Source organism: Crocodylus siamensis, chromosome 3 (assembly GCF_052110815.1).
Source record: "Crocodylus siamensis isolate JL-2025a chromosome 3, ASM5211081v1, whole genome shotgun sequence".
In the NCBI taxonomy this organism is placed as follows: Eukaryota; Metazoa; Chordata; order Crocodylia; family Crocodylidae; genus Crocodylus; species Crocodylus siamensis.
The window spans coordinates 149,956,344-149,975,599 of record NC_143397.1 but is presented as its reverse complement, the minus strand read 5'-3'; the positions used below and the strand labels follow the sequence as shown (position 1 = coordinate 149,975,599).

At 40.4% G+C, this 19,256-nt stretch overlaps 1 protein-coding gene across 4 annotated transcripts in view; it reads left to right on the top strand.

The window, feature by feature from the left end:
- Nucleotides 1-19,256, top strand: part of NFATC1 (nuclear factor of activated T cells 1) — a 150,121-nt gene that overhangs the window by 84,649 nt on the left and 46,216 nt on the right. For 3 of the 4 annotated variants that reach the window (XM_090039539.1, XM_090039535.1, XM_090039537.1), the window contains exons 7-8: nucleotides 3,267-3,322; nucleotides 4,610-4,742. The exons of the other annotated variant lie outside the window; for it this stretch is intronic. In XM_090039539.1, the coding sequence (XP_089895665.1) occupies nucleotides 3,267-3,322; nucleotides 4,610-4,742 (189 nt within the window). The remainder of the gene's footprint in view (nucleotides 1-3,266; nucleotides 3,323-4,609; nucleotides 4,743-19,256) is intronic. 4 annotated transcript variants of the gene reach the window in all.

The window sequence follows — 19,256 nt, the reverse complement described above, 5'->3', positions numbered from 1 at the left end:
ATTTCAACCACTGTGATTTCAGTGTGATTCTCCCCTTATGTTCTATATGAAGCAACAGAAGCAAAACAGAATCAAAACAAAATAAAAAATAAAAACCTGATGTACTTCTTCCCTAATTAGAAAGAAAAGCAAAATGTCAGCTTCAGAGAGGGATGTAACATAAATCTATTTTTTCAATATACCAAAAGAAAATGTTAGCAAACACTCTGGCTGATGTTAGGAACTTGATCTGGAGGGGGGATTTATTATTATTAGTTTGTAAAAGCAAATAAAAAAAAATCAACTATCCCTTGGGAATGCTTTCTTTCCCTTTCTCCTTCCCCCTCTCTCTCTCTGTCTCTCTTTCTTTCTCTCTCTCTCTTTCTCTCTCTCTCTCATATAACAACTGCCCAATTGGGTACGGTAATTTCAGAGAGTAAACTTTAACGGGAATGCCTAAAATGTGTCTGCTTCAGCTTTGTGTTATGTCTGTAATTTGAATTATTTGCATTTTGGAAAGGTATAAATTGCTCTGGTGTACTTTTGTTGGCCCTTTGCCAGGCAGGGAGTTGCCTTGGGCTCTGAGTCAACCAGGCTAATGCAGATGTGGCAGACTTACAATGGAAACTTTTGTGGTTTATCGGCCCTCACTCCTCAGGCACATTCTGACAAGGGATGGTGTCCTGCATACTTGGTAGGATTCTGGGCATATGTGGCACGAGAAGAAAAATACTTTTCTCCAACGTAGGCAGATTTTCTTAATGCTTTGAGCCCCCACAAATTGTTCCATTCCTTTTTTTTTCGTTTTTTTTTTTAAATTTCAGCTGAACTATATAAACCTGCAAAACATGTTTACTGTAAGAGGTTGACGTAGTGGTCTAAGGTTTCCCTCCTGGAGTTGGTCCCAGTCCGTGGGCGTTGAGATTTCCCTCTTGGTTCACCAGACGTAATATGAGGAATTGTCTACTTTTTTTTTGTCTCTGCTTCATAACAACTTCTCCTCCTTATGTTTTTGTTAAATGAAATGTCACTAACTGTTAATGAGTCGTCTGTTCCCTCCCCCCTCATCATTTAAGCAGCAATGGTCTGGACATTCTCAAGAGGCTTTCTTACTATTGCTCATATTAGCTTCTAGTTGATACCCAAAGACTAAACACAGCTCTGGAGTATTTTTTTCATAATAGTTTAGTTTAGAACATTTTAAAAGTTTCTGATCAAACTCACTCTTTGTCATCATAAAAATTTCAAAAGCTCATAAAGGCAGCACTGCCTAAGGTAATTGAAAGATTAGTTTATAGATAAAATCACTTTAATTTTCTAAAAATATTGGCAGGTAATTCTGAATCAGGTCGTTCATCTTGCAAGGTGGAAATTAAACGTAAGAAAACCCCTGAAGTTCTGGTAATCCATTTACAAAGGCAAACTGAACACATGCTAACTACTGGTCTGGAGTTCTCTAGGTAAAAACCATCTCTAATGCAGAAGTTCCTGAGCAGACTTAACTTTGAAAAATGTGTAGTGCTTTGAAATTTGCGATAGCTTCAGGATCAAGCTTGGGCTTGGACTTGGACTTTAGTTTCACATTATTTCTTTTCTTTTTTTTGAGAAAAGAAGAGTCCCAGCTGGTGGGACTGTGGTCAGAATTTTTTATGAACAATTTTGGAAAAGCATCTGGTGGATGAATTGTGAAGTGATCTTCAGGAGTCCTGAGCAGTCAGCTTTAATTCTGGCAATTCTAAAAGACACTGTTGGAGAGATTTTGAATACTGGTGCAACTGACTCTTCTCCCTCCCTACTCCTGCAATACTTATTGCAGAGATTCCTTTTCTTGTTTATTTTTACTCGGTCGTATGATTTAAAACATAGAAAGAAATGAAGGGTGTGTACATTAATTATTTCTTGCAGAGAAGCATGCCAAATTAGTTGTGGTAGAAGATTTTTGATATTCACATTGTTTGTCTTTCTCTTGGTTAAAAAGAAATGATTTTAGACTTAAAAATGATCACCAAAACCTAGTTCCACACCAGCATTCCTTTCACAGCAAGACTGCTGTACACAAAAATATTATTTACAGGCATTTCTAATAAATCAGACAGTTCTAAAAGTGTCACCTCCATCCTGGCCATGAAAGTGAAGAGAGAAGAAAAAGTGCATTCACTGGTACCTTGCACAGAGGCGCTTTTTTTTTAAATATGCAAACATCTCTGTGGTAAAGTTCAAAATAACTAATATTTGCATTTGTATATCCCAATGCTACAATAAATATAAAAAAGAAATGACATCAAGTTTAATTTTCCCATTCACTCCAATGATGTCTGAGTATGGTGGGACTCCTTAAACCGCAAGTGTCCCTGCTGCAAAAATCAGACAGCTATGTGCCTGTGGCTACTTATCCATGTTTTAGCTTCTCTAGGCTGACAATATGAAAACCTTACATTTTATCTTTTTTTTTCATTTCCCTGCTGCTGAGTTTTGAAACCTTGGGGGAGAAAGAACCTTCATTGGCCATTTGTTTCATTGTCAGTAGCATTTATCAATCCATGTATTTCTCAAAAGAAAACCCCAGAAACTCATGGTGTAAAATTAATTTCATTTTGAACATGCTGAATTAAGAGAATGGGAACAGTTGCAGCCCCATCGTTCTATGGTATGGACCTCAGACATACTAGAGCTAGGTCCTTAGTTGCTATAACTGTCTTCACTGTGATGACGTAACCCACAAAACTGCTTTTCCATTTTGATCCAGTCAGCAGAAATATAATCAACTCATTTAAGCTGCACATTTCAAGATGGAACATTTACATTCCAGGACAAATATAATTTGAGACCTTTCCTAACTAACACTGCTCCTTTTTAATATTTCTATTTAGCTCTTATTGTATTTATTATAGATTAAAAGAACTCAAAACACTTTACACAAGTAGGTAAATAACAATACCTCCCTTTTAATGGTTGGAAAACCAAGGCACAGAATGGTGATATGGTATCCCTAAGCTAGTACTGGATTGTTTTCAATCAGAATCTGTTTACTGTTTTCCCAGTACCTTCTCCACTGACCCATGTTCCCTTCCTTATAAACAAATTAAATGAGATTGCCTGGCTTCCAGCAAGTTATTTATATGATTTCTTGCTTGGGCAGAGGATGAACAACTCAACCACAGACCTATCTTCTATGTTTTCTTCCTCCCACTATCCAAAGAGACTTTTGTAACTTCTTTCGAACACTGGGCACAGATTTGAAGGAAGGAAAATTAAAGGAGAGAACTAGATTTTTTTTTTTCTCCTAGATGGTCACCATGTGTGGGAAATGGAAGCCAAAACTGACAAAGAAATGTGTAAGCCAGTAAGTATGCCTAAATATTTTAACTTCAAAGTAAAGAAAAATGCTACATTTCTCTAGCACTCTTTTTCTGCAGAGGGCTTTCAAAGACACAGTTTTCTTCCCCTGAAATAGACAAGGTTGGAAGCCCTTTTTTGAAGGGAATGGGGCAATTTCATTGCACCAAGGTTAACATTTTTGTGTTCACATTTGAGGCCTTTCACGACTCTCAGCTCCTGTCAGCTTGAACACTCTTGTGTGTGACCTTCCCAGTTCCATCAATGAAAAGAGCCATGTCTTTCCCTTCATTAGAAATTCACACAAATGTCCCTAGGCTGTCTTCCAGGGCTGGCCCTTATATAGGCAAGTCCCTCCCTTGAACTTACTCATGAGGCTATTACATTTTCCTCTGTCAAATCTTGGCTTAAGACCCACCTTGACATCCCTGAATAGGAAATGAAAGAAATGCTGAATGCTGCTGAAAATCAGGCTTTTTTTTTTCAAGAATCTAACCAAACACTGACTTTGGGTACATGGGTTTAAATATTTTGTCTGGGGAGCAAGTGAAGGACCTAGCAATGCCATGCTCAGGATGGTGAAAACAAAAAGCTGGATGACTGATGTGGAAAGGAAAATAACTAGTTGAGTGCTAAGGAGAGATGTTTAAGTTGCCCATAATGTAGAGTACCTTGGCATCTACCAGGTTTTTGGCACTGGGAACAATACAGCACTATCAGTCAGAATTATACTCGTACGCTGACACATTACCAGTCCTTGCTAAAATCCCAACCCTGCATTTCATCCCTTGAAAGCCAGTCCTCCTGAGAGGATAGTTATAGGCATCCTTGCCAAATTGTTCATCCCATGGTACTTGTATCAGGACATTAGAGCAGCACAGACATTTAGAATGTAGTGCTTTCTCAGCCACCCTCTTCTAACAAGCATCACCCAGTAGTGTGCAACCTGAGTCTCATCACCCTGAAAGTAACCCCTGAAGTTTAAGGCCATGGCAAATAATATCTACAAACCTCATAGCTTTGGTACAGCTTTGCTTATCCTATGTTCAAGCTTCTGACTGCAACAAACTCATGGGTGAAGAAAAACACATCTAGAACAGCTGCAGGGACCTCTAACCAAAAAGATCACAAAAGGAAATCTAAGCTACAGACTTTCCTATCAGTGGGTATGCCATGACAATATTCCTCTTTGGGAGCTCAGAAGTGAAAATTGCAAATGTTGATGCACACTTATAAATGTGCAGTAAATCTGTCATAGCTATGTACTGATTTTCTCATGTGTCTGTTTTGATAGAATTCATTGGTTGTGGAGATCCCACCTTTCCGAAATCAGAGGATAACCAGTCCTGTTCAGGTCAATTTCTATGTCTGCAATGGAAAGCGAAAGAGAAGCCAGTACCAGCTTTTCACCTATCTTCCTGCTAATGGTAAAAATATATTTCAAAATTCAGGAGTTGAAAACTAGAGATCATGTTCTTTGTTAAAAAGATGCAAGACAGAATGTAACTGAATTCCATAGCACGCTGTTTAGGGCTGTAAGTGATGCTACATGATGAAAATGTAAACTGCACCACCTTTTAATCCACTTCTTGCAGAAAAGGCCTCTACGTAAATTATATTTTTTGGTGATTTCTGCTCTCTGGATTGTTGGGAAAAACATTACATTACATGTGGAGTGTGAAACCTGTGACTACAGGGGGACTCTGGATTGTGCAGTGTTTATACCTGATCTATCTGTAGAAGAGGTCTTTTGGTGTATTATGAGCAAGAGTGAAGCCTTTATAGCAAAAAGCAACATTTAATGCACCTGCAAGTGCACATGCACATATACACAAATATGTTTTTAAATTGATGAAGTGCCCCTCAAGCCTCTTAGGATGTTTCTGTTTCACTTTCCAGTCTCAGTGTTGGGGGTATGACTGAGATGTAGGCAGTCAGGGCTTGACCCTAGAGGGTCACAATCCAGAGAGTCTGGAACAGACAAGGTCAAGGAAGCAATCGTGGTATCTAGTGACGGGGATCAAGAGCAGGCAGGTAAGGAGGCAGAGGTATGTAAGGGACTGGGATGTATGCAGTCACCCTGGGTAGAACCATGAGCCACAGGAGAATCTCAAATAAGAGACAGGAATCCGGTCTGAAGCCAGCAGCCTTTTCAACTTTGCATGAAGCAGGAATCAAAGCAGGGTACAACAAAAGCTAAGTAAAATTTGCATTATGTTAAATGGCTTTAAAAAACTGCAAATATTATAAATGAAATTCTATGAAATACAAATTCCTAATGTCACAAAAATCTAGGATGAAGGCAGTTCAGATTTTTACCATGTTTTTAACTTAAATAAATCATAATACATTAACAGGGAACTTGATAGCAGCAACCTGGTTTTTAAACTTTCCAAGAAGGGCCCTGTGAAGTGGGTTTGAGTGAACCAGCCTAATTATGCATATCATCTCTGCAGCATATAACCCCATGTATATTGAAAGATTGTGCAGATCTTTAGGATGAAAAAGGGAACAGTAATTATTCTCTCATTTTTATTATTATTACCTTCAGCAACATAAAATGTTGTTATAATACCCAAAGAATAATGTTTCTCCACCCATTATGCTTACACAGACATTTCAAATTCATGTCTGTTGTTAACAGTTAGTTTTACTACAGTGTTTTTCTTCAAGCAACAGTACCTCTTTCTTCTTCATCTATGTAGACCTGATTTACTTATGCTCTACACTTTGTGAATAACTTGCACCAGTGCAAAGTGGGTGTAGAATACAACCAACATAATTTGATAACACTGTGTTCACTTTGCACTCTCTGTGCACTAGTATGAATAACTCCACAAATTATAGGTGATGGAGAATCAACCCATTCTTTATTTTTTTTAAATTGCCACATATAATAATGTCCTGGTTTTTTAAACATTGAGGGCACTTTTACACATGCTCAGAGGGGGAGGGGGCAGGTACTTTAATTAGACTGGCTCTGACAGCAGTCTATTAAAGCGCCACAGTGTCTCATGTATTAGCATCCCCACACTTCAAAATGGCAGTAGGGGCACTTGAACTAAAGTTTGTTGAATGAGCTTTCATTCAAACAGCCCCGCCACCATTTTAAAACATGGAGACGCTAATACACAAGATGTGGAGGCTGGCTGGAGAGCTGTATTAATAGCTACGTGCTCATTTAATAGAGTTTGCTCCAACATGCTGTAATTACACCACATTGGAGCAGCCCTGTAGCACATGTACAGGCATCCTGAGAGCCTAGTTCTCTGTTCTGCCATGCTGGTTTTGTGCCTGTGTAATTCCATTGACTTCAATACAGCCTTAGTGAATAGGTGTTACAGTTAAGGGTTGCACTGGGTTAAGATAGTAAAGAACTAGATGATAATATAGAATACAGGTCTCCTTAATCTAGTTTTCCATTGCATTGCACCCATTTTACATCATTTTAAGCGAGCATACTGATTTACTTGTGTATTCTCTTATGTTTATGGAAGTGATGAGGACAAATATATTTTTGTAATCATTTGAAATGATTCAAAGTATTATAAGGATTGTGTGTATTGCATAAATTGAAGTTTTGTATTCATGTTATCTGTGGTTGTTTCCATTATGCCTTTACACCTGACAATAATCATAGTTATTCAAGAATCTGGCTCTCAGTTTATAACTGAATTCAGACATTTAAAATGCTCCATTTTTAACAAGCTTTTTTAGGCCTCACTGGTTTATCTAACTTCTTTCACAAGCTTCTCATAGCTTGCCAAGATATTGAAAACCAAAGTTGCACTCATCAAGAAAACATTATGAGCCAGCAACCACTGTATGATCTAGGTAAAAAGTTTTAAAGGTTTTCAGCAGTATTTCGGTCCATTTAACACCCCTTGAGTTGTTCAAACAAATCCCACCAAATGTAGAGGCTTTAGGTTTTTAACAAGCAAATGTCAAAATAATCATCAAGTATTAGACATGGCTTTACACAAATCAGATAGTGTGTCATACGCTCTTTCTGGTTTTGTGCTTTATAAGTCAAAATGGTAACATATCATAGCTTTCCACAGTTTTACTTAATTTCTGAGCAATAGAGATGCCTAAAGAACAGCATGATATGTTACGCAAATGAGCATTTCCGGAGCAGTAGCATAACTAGGCTAAGGAGAACAGCGCACCTCACTAAGCGTGTATCTGTGGGGAGTGAATGGAGGGAGTGGAATGGTGTTCCCCACTCCCACCCCAGGTAACCTTGTGGCCTTATGCCCAATATGTATGTGGAGAGTGATGAGTGAGCAAACAAGGCACCATCTCACAGGGAGCCTGGGCACAGGGCTGCTACCACTGAAGTGGAGTTGATGCTCCTATGACAGTGGCAGCCGCAGCAATACCCCAGAAAGGAAAGCCTTCTCTTTCCATCATCTACATCCACGTGTCCATCCCTCTCTTCCTCCAAATAGTCTATAGTGGTAGGGATCATCCTCCCTCCCCCCTGACCTAGGCATTCAATAAACTGCCTATGCCTCTGTCCCAGAGCAAGGCACCCCATATGAACTAGAGTCTAATTCAGGAGTGGGCAATTATGTGGGCCCGTGGGTAAACTGTTGCGGGCTGGGTCAGGACTCACCCCCCAGCCCTGCACAACAGCTCACCAAAGCTCCTTAAGTGTCTCCATCCCATCTGCCTGGTTCACACCCTTCCTGCATGGTCCCAGCCAGTCTGCATGGGGACCCCAGGACTGCAGGGTGGTGACAGCATGTGGCCGGGGCCCGGGGCAGAGCCCCATCTGCTTCTCGCATGCCTTTGCCCACACAACTGGCACCCATTGCAGGGGTGTGTGGGCAGAAGATCTCAGCTCTGCTCCATGTGCAGCCAGGATGGGGTTGTGGGTGGGGTACAGCATCCAGATGAAGCACAGGCAGGTGGGGCTGGGATCATGGGGCCAGAGCCCCATGCTGTCACTACTCTACAGTCCCAGTTCCAGCCCTGCCCACCTGTCCCACTCCTGAACACTGCTCCTCACCCATGGCCCCATCCCAGCCAAGCAAAGAGAAGAGCCAAAACAAGTCCAGCCGCTGCGTCACCCCAGCCCAGCTGCACACCTGGGGGCAGTGGGATTGGCTGCATGCGCCACAGCCCAGGCTGTCCTCTGCACCTAGACTGGACAGTACTGAGGGACCCACGGTGGTCCGGACAAATAACTTGGCAGGCCAGAACCTGCTTGGGGCTGAATTTTGCCCAACCCAGTCTAATATCAGTGTGGAGTGAGCTACTAGGTTGTGTACATTCTGAGATAAGGAATTATGACACACACGTACTGACTACAGGGTCACTTTAGTTCCTACTGTAGTTCCAGGACCTCCTTAAGGCAGTGGGGAGAACAGCTAGCAGATCCAGGTAGTAATATATTCATCCCATCTCCAATGAATGGTATAACTTTGCAGCATGCAGTCAGACCAACCTATACAACAGAACTTCTGCTTCTGTGGCAGTCAGATAGATTCTTTAGCTGTGGAGACATGACATAACATTCCCCTTTATTTGTAAATTCAAACACTTCTAGGACAGCTTACCCAATGAGCCATTGAACTGCCTTGATACAAGGAAAATGATTTTTAAGAGGGCTTTAAAAAGGTGGTGAGGCAGCAGGGAGGCAAAGTTCTGCTTTTGAAAAGAGATGGGCCTACACTGAAACTCTGGTTCAGAAGAGACTAAAATCCTGAAGATTCAAAATCCAGCTCTGGCCTTGTATTTTGCATCTTGGATCTACCTCTACTGAATATGAACTGTTTCCAGATTTCACTTTGTTGTTCTCAGACATAAATTACAGGGATGTTGATCTTTTCCTAATGACATTTTGTTTCAGTACTACTACAATAATATGCAGCACTGAGCTATTATACATCAGTTTTATCCTAAGTCTGTGCGCTTTAGGCTTTTGAGGCTATTCACTGAACATATCTGTCACCTGGAATCTAAGTAATTTCCTTAACCTTTTGGTGTAGATTAGTCCACACACAGCTTGTGTGGTAAGACTTACTGCATTTTTCATTACTACACTCCAGTAGCATACCACAACTCCTGTCCAGTGTCAAAACACTGCAACCAGGAAACCTATGTAAAGCAAGATAGGAATACCCTTGAATTTTCCATCTTAAAAAAATAACCTTCACTCTAGCTGTTTTTTCACAGTTGCTCCATAGCCTTTATTAGTATGCAACAGAATGATGTTTATGTAAAAACATTAGTCAGCCCTGCATTTGCATTGGAACATTGTTAATAAGTACACTAAATATTTGTTTTCCATGTTTATGTAAGATTGGATATAGTTTTGTTTATGTGAGTTAATTGTACCATTAGCACAAATATTTCTGTTAAGAATAGTCATCTAAAATTAATAGTCATAATCTGTAGATTTGGGGGAATTAGCTAATCTGGAAGAGATTATAAAGCATGTGAAGCCATTAAAATGTATACTACAGTTACAAATCTATACAGGCCGTGCATGCTTCAGTTAAGGTCTAGCAAAGACTAGTTCTCTCTGTCAGAGGCAGGGTTTTAAAGTTGTCTAGTTTCATGTAATTTCAGCAAGAGTGGAGAAGATTTTAAGAAATGCATTAAATATGAAGTTTTATGTCTAAGTTTGTTCGGATTTCTTTTCAACAAATACAATACACTGAAAATGAAGGAAGCCTTCCTAGGATTTTCTCTCTTACTACAAGCAGCATAGTGATGTCTGTGATCAGTGTATCATCTGCTGAATGTTGCCCTGAAAGCTGGTGAACAGAAAAATATATTGCTCAAGTATCCTCTTTTTATTTAATTTTGGATATGTAACATTTCTTAACAAACCAAGGCAAACGATCAATGACTGTATGCATTGGTCCAGGAAAGCTTAATGAGGTGAGGAAATGTTAGAGATTTCAAACTGCCTCTGACAATAAGATCTGGAACATAAAATACAAGAAATTCTAATATCTGATCACTAAAGTTAATTGCACCAAAGCTTAATTAACCTGAATTGTACTCTCAGACACGCATAGAAAACTATGTTGACTTCAGTGAAATTATGTCAGTGTAAATGAGATCACTGGTTGGTTTTAAAATCACTATATATGCTTTCTGATATATTAAATATAAGGAACATTGGCAGTTACACAGGGTATTATCATTTTGAACATCTGAGCATATCACTTCTAGCACAGGGAATACAACTGTCGTTACTTAGGAAGGACAGAGACCTTCAGAAATTTGTAAGATAAATTTTGTGAGCCAGATTCTTGCCTAGATCTGTGATCTTCTGTTTTCTTTGCCCCAATTAAACTATTTTAGGATATAAGATGCAAATATTTGGTGTGTGTTCAGAGATTTGTTTAAGGAAGAATTTTGTGTTCTATAGATTAAATTAACTGAAAAGAAGAAAGGGTGGTGTGCCTCTTGCCTCTTGCATCTTTGAGTGACATTGTTCCTCTTAGGCTGTTATATCTAATTAATTATTCAGAAAGAGAGCTGATCCATATAAGTGTTAACCCTAGTACTTTTATTACTAGGATTTTGATATGTGGAGTGATCTTTATTTAAAAATGTAATGTGCTGGCTGCATTTTGAGACATTTGCTTCTATATATGTGGGGCCTGATTTTGAAAACAGGGCCAGATTTTCAAGTGTTTAGCACTCACAAAATTGGACCAAATTTTTCTAAAGAGCTGTGCTTTCTTTAAGCTACCTAAATAAACACTCAGTGCATGGAGCTCTTTTGCAAAATTGGTGCCTAAAAGGGGCATTAATTCTTTTGAAACTCTTGCTCTGCCATGGGGAGCCAAACCATCCTGAAAACCTGGCCCTTAGTTACTAGATGCACCCTATTCTGTTGGGGCACTGCACTATGAAAGGGATGAAAGTTCTTCTGAAAATGGTGAGCAGTGCCTACTGCTTGGTTTTTGTGAGCATCCTACTTATTTCCTGCCCATGGTCTAAAATTATCTCTTGACTATGCCCCAGATGAGTACAATCAGCAGTTTTCTAGTGATTACATTTAGCAGCCCCGCCTCTGTTTCGCCTCACCTCTTCCACCCGCAGCTCACTTTCTAAGTTAAATGCTACATTGGTCACATTTACCTGAAAGCAATAAAATGAGGATGTGAAGCATGTGAGACGGAGTACAGCTTCAGCTGTTAGCGAGACAGAGCACAGCTTCAACTGATAGTCCTCTGACACGCTGCAGCTTGGAACTTTTGTTGAACTTTCATATTTAACCTTTCTACGACTGCAAAATGATCATAGGCTTGCAGGGGCAACGCAGGCCAAATCCTGTGGCCAGGTTATAAAAGTCTCATAAAACATACCAGGATATGTAATATAATCATTGTAAAGGTTGTTAAAAGAAGTTATTCTGCTGTGAATTTGCAATACAAGATGGGTGAAAGTGCTAGGAATGGGAGAATGGAGTGGGGTTTACGTCGAACAATGTGATATGATTGACAAGCAAGGGGTGTTGTAGAACCTGGCTTGCAGAGGCCATTAGGAAAGCTGCTGACTGACACGGACAGTACTCATGACAAGCAGGCAGCTAAACCAAAGGCAGAAAGAGAAAGTAACAGCTGCTACTCCAGCCACACAAAAGACCCTCATAGAACTCATACAGATAGTTCACCACCTACTCAGAAAGCCAGAGAGACTGGCAGGGTGAACGTGCCTGAAAATGGGTATAAATTCTATTTATACCATTCAAAAGTCACCTTTCTGCTGCCACAACAGTGTAAAAAGGCCCAGATGTATCTGGGAATCAGGCCCAAATTCTCATATAGGTATGAAGATATATTTTCAGCATTGACAAGTCCAGGAAGCAACAGATTCCTGAAGGATGTGTTGTGAAGTCTGCTCAAATCAAAGCAGAACTGGAAGGAAGGAGGTTTGCCTGGAGGGGATTTTTCTCTTAGGTGAAAATATGAATCATGATTGCTCATTTTTACTCTACGTGCTGTTATAATTCATTTCATTTTGGCTGCGAAATGGCTGATTGTTACTTTTGACATTTAACAGGGTAACAAAAAACAGGCAAGGCTTTGTTGGAGTCCTTTTTCCAATGAACAGGATCTCTAACTTCATTGTAACTGGGTCTTCAACCATTTTTGTCTCATCTGAGAATTGGGAGAGGATGGGGAATCTCACTTTTGATCCTTTTTTCTTAGTGTTATGCTGTCATTGTGGGGGGGAGAGGAAGGTTGCATGTAGGGTTAGGTCCCTGGCAAAGTCATCAATACTTCACTTAAATAAGAATCCCCTTTGCTGCTGGTCAGGAGCCACACCTCATTTGCAGATGGCAGTTGTCCTCTTTTCAAATAAGTAGATAATGGCAGCAAACTAGCCAAGTAGTGCCAGCATCCAGTGCTACATCTTCATCCGGATGGTCTCCTTGAGGGATCAAGAAGGAATATTACTTGATGGGACTTCTTTTGATGGATTATGGTGGAGAAGTTAAGGCCATGCTGTGCCACACATTAACTCACATTAAGCAAAAGCTTCCTTCACATATAGTCTCACTGATTTCTAAGGTACTAATCAACCTGAGTTAGCATGGCAGGATCTGGCCTATTGTTCTTATCCTCCCACTAACAGTGTTCTAACGGCAGTAATTTGCCACCCTTACTTCCTGTGTATTCCCCCTGGCTTCACACATCTGAGTGTTAGAGAGGTTGAGACGAGGATCTTTCAATTAGTTTAAAAGCTAAAAGGTAAACCCTTCCATAAAGGCAATGAGGTTTAGAATTACAGGGACTGAATTACATAAGAGGTTTATTTTTGTTCTCCTCGAGTGGCTGATTATCATAATTAATCTAGCCCTTTGATTGATCCAGACTGGGATGCTGTTCTGGTGGTTGCACTGGATTAAATATACATGAGAGAGGCACTTGGTTATGGAGGAGGACTGTGTAAGTTTCTGAAGGAGAAGAGTGTGTAGGAGCTAAAATGGCCCAGAATAATCAAAATTAAAATATTCTTTCAAGAGGGCTAAACTATGATTTGCTGTAAGAGAGCCAGATTCCTGTTTAGGTAACAATATGTAGCCTGCATGGTGGCAGCAGGGCAGAAAATGTTGTGGTGTATTAGAAAGTAACTATTGATTGGCCAATGAACTCTTCATTAGAGCAAGTTGCACTCTGTGCATTACTGTCTGCTAGCTCAAACCACCAAGTTCTTTGGAGAGAAAGAGACCCCAGATGAGAGCAGAGCACACAAGAAGCCTGGGGCATATAAATATTTATAGTGTACAAAGTGAAGCTTATGAACCAGTTAACTACAATTCCTGTGTTTACATGATGAAAAATATACTTGTTTTATTGTGACTCTAATCTGAATGTACAACTTCCATCAATAAATATTCCTTTATTCCAACAACCTCCTTAAAGATTACTTCCCACACTGCTGCCTGTTTACAATAGACTGCATAAATTATGGCTGCCTCCACATTAATGCCTTTTGGGCACTCTGCCCACAACTTTCATTTTACTATTCAGATCTCCTTGAAGGGAAAGCAGACAGTGGTGAGGGGGGAGGCAAAAGCAATGTTAAATCCCTTGATTCAAGGCTTCACCGTATTGCAGAAGAAAGGAGCCTGAATCACACAACTCTGTATTTGAACATGCACAAAGTATTGAATTGACCCCCAAAACTCATCTTGCCCAGTATGACACATATTTGCTCAAGCTTCCACCTCACAATAGCACATACAGCAGAATATTATGCAGTGAGAACACCAGTGAAGCTGGCAGATAAGCTGTTGACATTGGGAAGAATATCTTAAATGAAAGCCACTAGTATTACTTTTCTTTCCTTGTTAAGCCAAATCATCTTTCTTTCATGCATCAAAAGGAGTGTTTGCCATAACAAGATATGACCTCAAGAAATCCCATTTCAAATCTAAAACTAATCCAATTCAGTCAGACATCTAGTTCCATTTCATAGCTTTCAAGCAACATTCCAACTGCTCAAGCCACATTATATTTGATTGCAGCTGGTTCATACAAGCAAGGAAAAAGCATTTGGAGGCCTTAGAGAGGCTGAAAACAGTAAAGTTTTGTTTAAAGACAGCAAGCTGTAACTTGTTTCAGGTGTCCTGTAATTTTTTAAAGGAAGAAAAAAACATAATTTGCAAAGTTGCGTGATGGATGTCTTCTGACAAAAAATGAACCAGATCTCTTGGAACTCCCCCCCCACCAATTCCCTATTCAAAGAAACATAATACATACCCTATCTCCATTACTAATATACACAAATCAGATCCCCCAGAGCTACCCCCCAGTTTTAACAAGTGTGCATGTGAACCTATAATACATAGTCTCTTGCTTTCATTTGGATATGTGTTGAACAAACTAATAGTTTAACAGCAATTGAAAAGCATATGGTAATTGAATTAACTGAAAAGCACTTTCTAATCAGATAATGGCACTGCGCGAGATCATAGACAAAGATGTATGTATGAGGTTTCAATCTGTTTAGATAGTATGCTTATACACACTTATGCATGTACATCGGAGCCCATAAAATCATGTATATGTAAAAGCAAAGAGGGCAGTCATAGGTTATAGCTTTTTTAATGGTGATTAGGAGAAACAGCTAATCAACTTTGAAAGAAGTCTTGGCTCTTTCTCTAAATAGAGACAGCAATTGTATGAACCCACTAAAACAATAATTATCTGGCAGAAGTAGGAGTTAGGAACATGTTTCTAATCTCACTGGTTTTATATCAGTGTAAGGCTATTGACTAAACTAGGGCCTTGTCACATGGGACACTTAGTATGGGTTCAAAATGTGTGGTGTTAAAGTTTGACCATGTCCCAAGCAGTCACACAATAATGTTTATCATGATCTCTAACATGCACAGCTCACTGATTGTCAGTTCCAGCCTCGGTGCTGCATCAGAGTTTTGAACCAACTTTGAGCTATCCTGAGGCTGGGACTGACAATCAGCCGATTGTTGGTTCCCTGTCCTGCAACCCTGTAGGGTTGGAGGCACCTGGCTTTCAATTTGATTCTGAAGGAATCTGACAAGTGAAGGATCCAGTATCCTTCTTTCTGACATGTGTGACTTTCCTCATCCCACCTGGTACAGCAGAGGGGTCCCTGGCTGATGTCTTGATTTGGTAAGGACTGACCGTCACTGAGTGAGGACTGCACGAAGCAGTCTGACTAGAGCTGTTACTTAATTTTATGTGTAGATAACTCATCACACACAAAGTTGTAGCTTTGCTACAATATGAGTGCACTTAGTGTGTGTTTCACTGCTTGAACACATGGACACCCCTGTTTTACGTGCATTTAACACACATTAAGAATAACTTGCAACATGGTCCACAAAGTCAGTCCTGGTTTATACTGGCATAAGGAAGAGAGATCTTCACAGGTTCTTCTGTTAGCGCCAATCACCTTCACACATGAGGTCAGAACTGAATCTCAAAGCTGTGTACTGTTTGAAATGTTAAATCCCATTATTCCATAAAACATTGGTCTCCACACTTTTTTGATCGCACACCCCTATCAGTAAAAAATTTTTGAGCACGCACCCCCAATATATGTATATTTATATAAATAGAAATAGAAGTTATAATATTTTCTTCCCGCAACCCAATGGATCATCTTGCGCACCCCCTGGGGTACGCACTCTCCACTTTGGAGACCACTGCCATAAAAGACACAGTGGATCAGATTGTAGCCCCTGCTCTAGCTGCTTTGTGTTGCTGTAGGGATGCAAAACAGCTATAACCCTGGCAGATGTAATCCATGTCCTTTCCTTGTAGGCCTGCTTAAGCAGCTTCTATCTATCCCAACATGTCCTTGGCAGGACATACAGTGTGGCAGAAGAAAGAGAGCCATACTGAGGTTTTCATATTCTCTGGCCCTCCTTACTATCCCTTTGAGCTATGGGCTGTCAGATGTAAGTTGGATGCTCTAACTTCTTCCAGAATCTGGCCTCTGTGGACAAAAGGAGAACGAATATGATACAAGACTGGCCTTACCCCCATTCCTTTTGCCTCCTCTGGTCTTGCAACTAAAACAGCTCAACCTGGATAACTGAGCCACATGCACTTATGAAGGACATACTTTTTCGGGCAACAAATCAAATAGTTGTCATTCCCACCCACTGCAGGCATGTGGGCCCTGGATTTTACAAAGAAAGAGGGCGACAGCAATATGGATACGTGGTATATGGCCCAGATCAGCAAATGAGTGGTGTACCTTGAGAATGGCATAGATTAGCATTTTCTGTAAGTCCAGCTTCAGTCCCTTGGAAATATGTCTTTATGAAAGACAAAAATGAAATAAAGCTGACCAAAACTATAATATATATATATATATTTTTAAGTCTTATTTCACCTTCCTTTCCTCAGTTCCCAAGAAGGTCCTACAGGGGGTTTTGGAGATTCCTTCCCTTGCTGAATTCAGTTAGCTAAGGGAAGAATTTTTTTTTTATGGGCTATGATCCAAAACTGTGGTTCTCTGTGAGTAATTATATCAATTTAATTGTCAGCTCATACATCTGAAAATTATTAAAAGAGTATATTGCTGTATATTGGAGAGGATGGGTGGTCCGAGGACACTATTTTAGGACTCAAGAAATACAGATTCAAGTTTCTACTGCACCAGAAACAGCCTAGGTGAACTTCTGCAAATCATGTAATTGCTCTGTGCCTCTGTTAAATAGGGATATAATAGTTCCCTATCTCACAGGAGCACTGTGAAGAAAAATACATTGTAACATGTGAGATGCTCAAATACTACAGTATTGGAGGCCAACAGGCATGAATCCAGATGGGGTGCAGTGGTGTGGTCAAACCCCCCTTTTTGGACTGCATTTCAGGAGCAGCAGCCTGGAGCTTTTTTAAGTCCCTGAATCAGGTAAGAGTCTGTCTCCTCGCCCACCCAACCCATTCCCATCCATGCTCAGCGGTACCTCCCTTCCCCTCGCCTCCCCTGTCCTCTAACACAGCTACCTTGGGGATTGGGAGAGCTCCGAAGCAGTCCTGCCCTGCTCCAACCAGCCTCTGCGGGGAGATGGACTCAGCTGGGGACAACAGCATTTGCAATGGCAGACAAATTCTCCCTCCTTGACTGGTCCCCCTGGATGTTGCCTGACAGCTCAGGAGCAGGGAGTGGGAACCTGCCTGCCACCATTGCTGTCGCTGTTCCTTGTGAAGTCTGTCTCCGCATATATCCACATTTCACTAAGTTGGAACAGGGCAGAAGTGGCTAGGGCAGCAACAGTGTTGGGCAAGTCTTCCCTTCTGTACCCAGAGGCATAAATAGAGAGGGAGGGAAATGGGAGGGGAGTGGAGGTGCTGTGAGCACAGTTGGGAAGGGAAGGATGCTGAGAGCAGAGGGAGGGAGAGAGTCTTATCTGATTTGGGGAGTTAAAAAAATACCTAGCTACTGTTCTCCTGGCATGATCTACCTCCTCTGGTGGGGGTGAGGGAAGCTTGGAGTGGTGGATTACAGTCATCCTTGCCATGCAGGGGTGTTCCATCAGGTCAGGTTTGAGACACAGTGACAGAGTGCTGTGAGAAAGCAGCTACTGCAAACAGGGAGTTTAGTCTGTAGGTCTGCCAATCTGTTGTCTTTCACTAACACTGGATTTATTTAAAAATTCTGGCCCTGGGAAGCTTGCCATTGGCTGCAAGAGGACCAAACTATCATCTTTTCATATCCCAAAAAGCTGTTTAAACTGCAAGCAGAAGTGGGCGCAAATCCATCACCATTTCTAAATTAATTAGAATTAGGAGCCTTCCAGAGCAGTAGCAATTGAGATAATAACAGGTGGTGTCTTTGAAGGAATATCTGGTTCCTGATAGAGAGGCTAGATTCTGTTTAGATCAAGTCTGCTTTACAAGGTATTTTTTCAAAGACACAAAATAGCATTTGGAAAACTAACCCACTCAAGAGGTTTGGGCACCAAACTCTAGTTCATTCATCTGAAAATTCCAACCTAAATTATTATTATGACACATTGAGCGTGTCTACATGTCACCCTAAGCTAACATAGCGATCACCTGGGTCTACATGTGATCGGCAGCTATGTTGCCATAGTAGCTTGCTCCCCCAGTATAGCACGCGACTACAGTGACGTAGCAGTGAAATCTAACTGTACACCGCATGCCACAGCTGTAACTGCCCAGGCTGTACCATGCTTTATTACTTCCAAAAGGAAGGACTAAAGCACGGCATTGTAGCAGCATCACCATATGACAATGTGTAGATGTGCCCATTTAGTCCAAACGTTTAAGAAACGTTTGTGTGTAAATGACAAAAGAATGGTGTAGTTTTGTGTTTTTAATACAGTAATCACAATTTGTAGATAGGTTCCAGATGCCTACATAATAGTCTTCACCCTAGCTATGCAACCTAGTTTGTTTGATATGTTGATATCAAACCAAGGGCAAAAAACTAAATAAGATTATACAGTAAATGTCTGCACTGATAATACTTGTTGTGGAAGTGTGTATTTGTTAGTGTATTTAATGTTAATAAGGATAAACATCTGTATAATTTATATGCCGCTCTTTTCTGGGTTCTTGTATGTTGATAGTGCCAAAAATCAAAGGTTTAAAAAAGCCCCATCTGGATCGCTAAAGTGTAAAAGCAAACAGACTTTTTAGAATTGTCAGAAATGTATATAATTTACCTTTAAAAGCTTTCAGGCACTCTGCTCTAAATGTGCATGATTTATTATTTTTCTTCGAAGCATGATATATTAACTTTTTACCTGCTAGAAAAGCCTTCATTTAAACCCAAGCTTGCAACTGAAGTATTTCTCCCACATTCAGATCCACACAGAGGACCATTGTCTTAATCCTAGTGACTTGGTATGATGTCATAATACCAGTCTCTCTGAGTAAGAATCAGAGGTAGCTTTGATTTATAGCTCACATTGCTGCCAACACATGGTTCTCAGATAT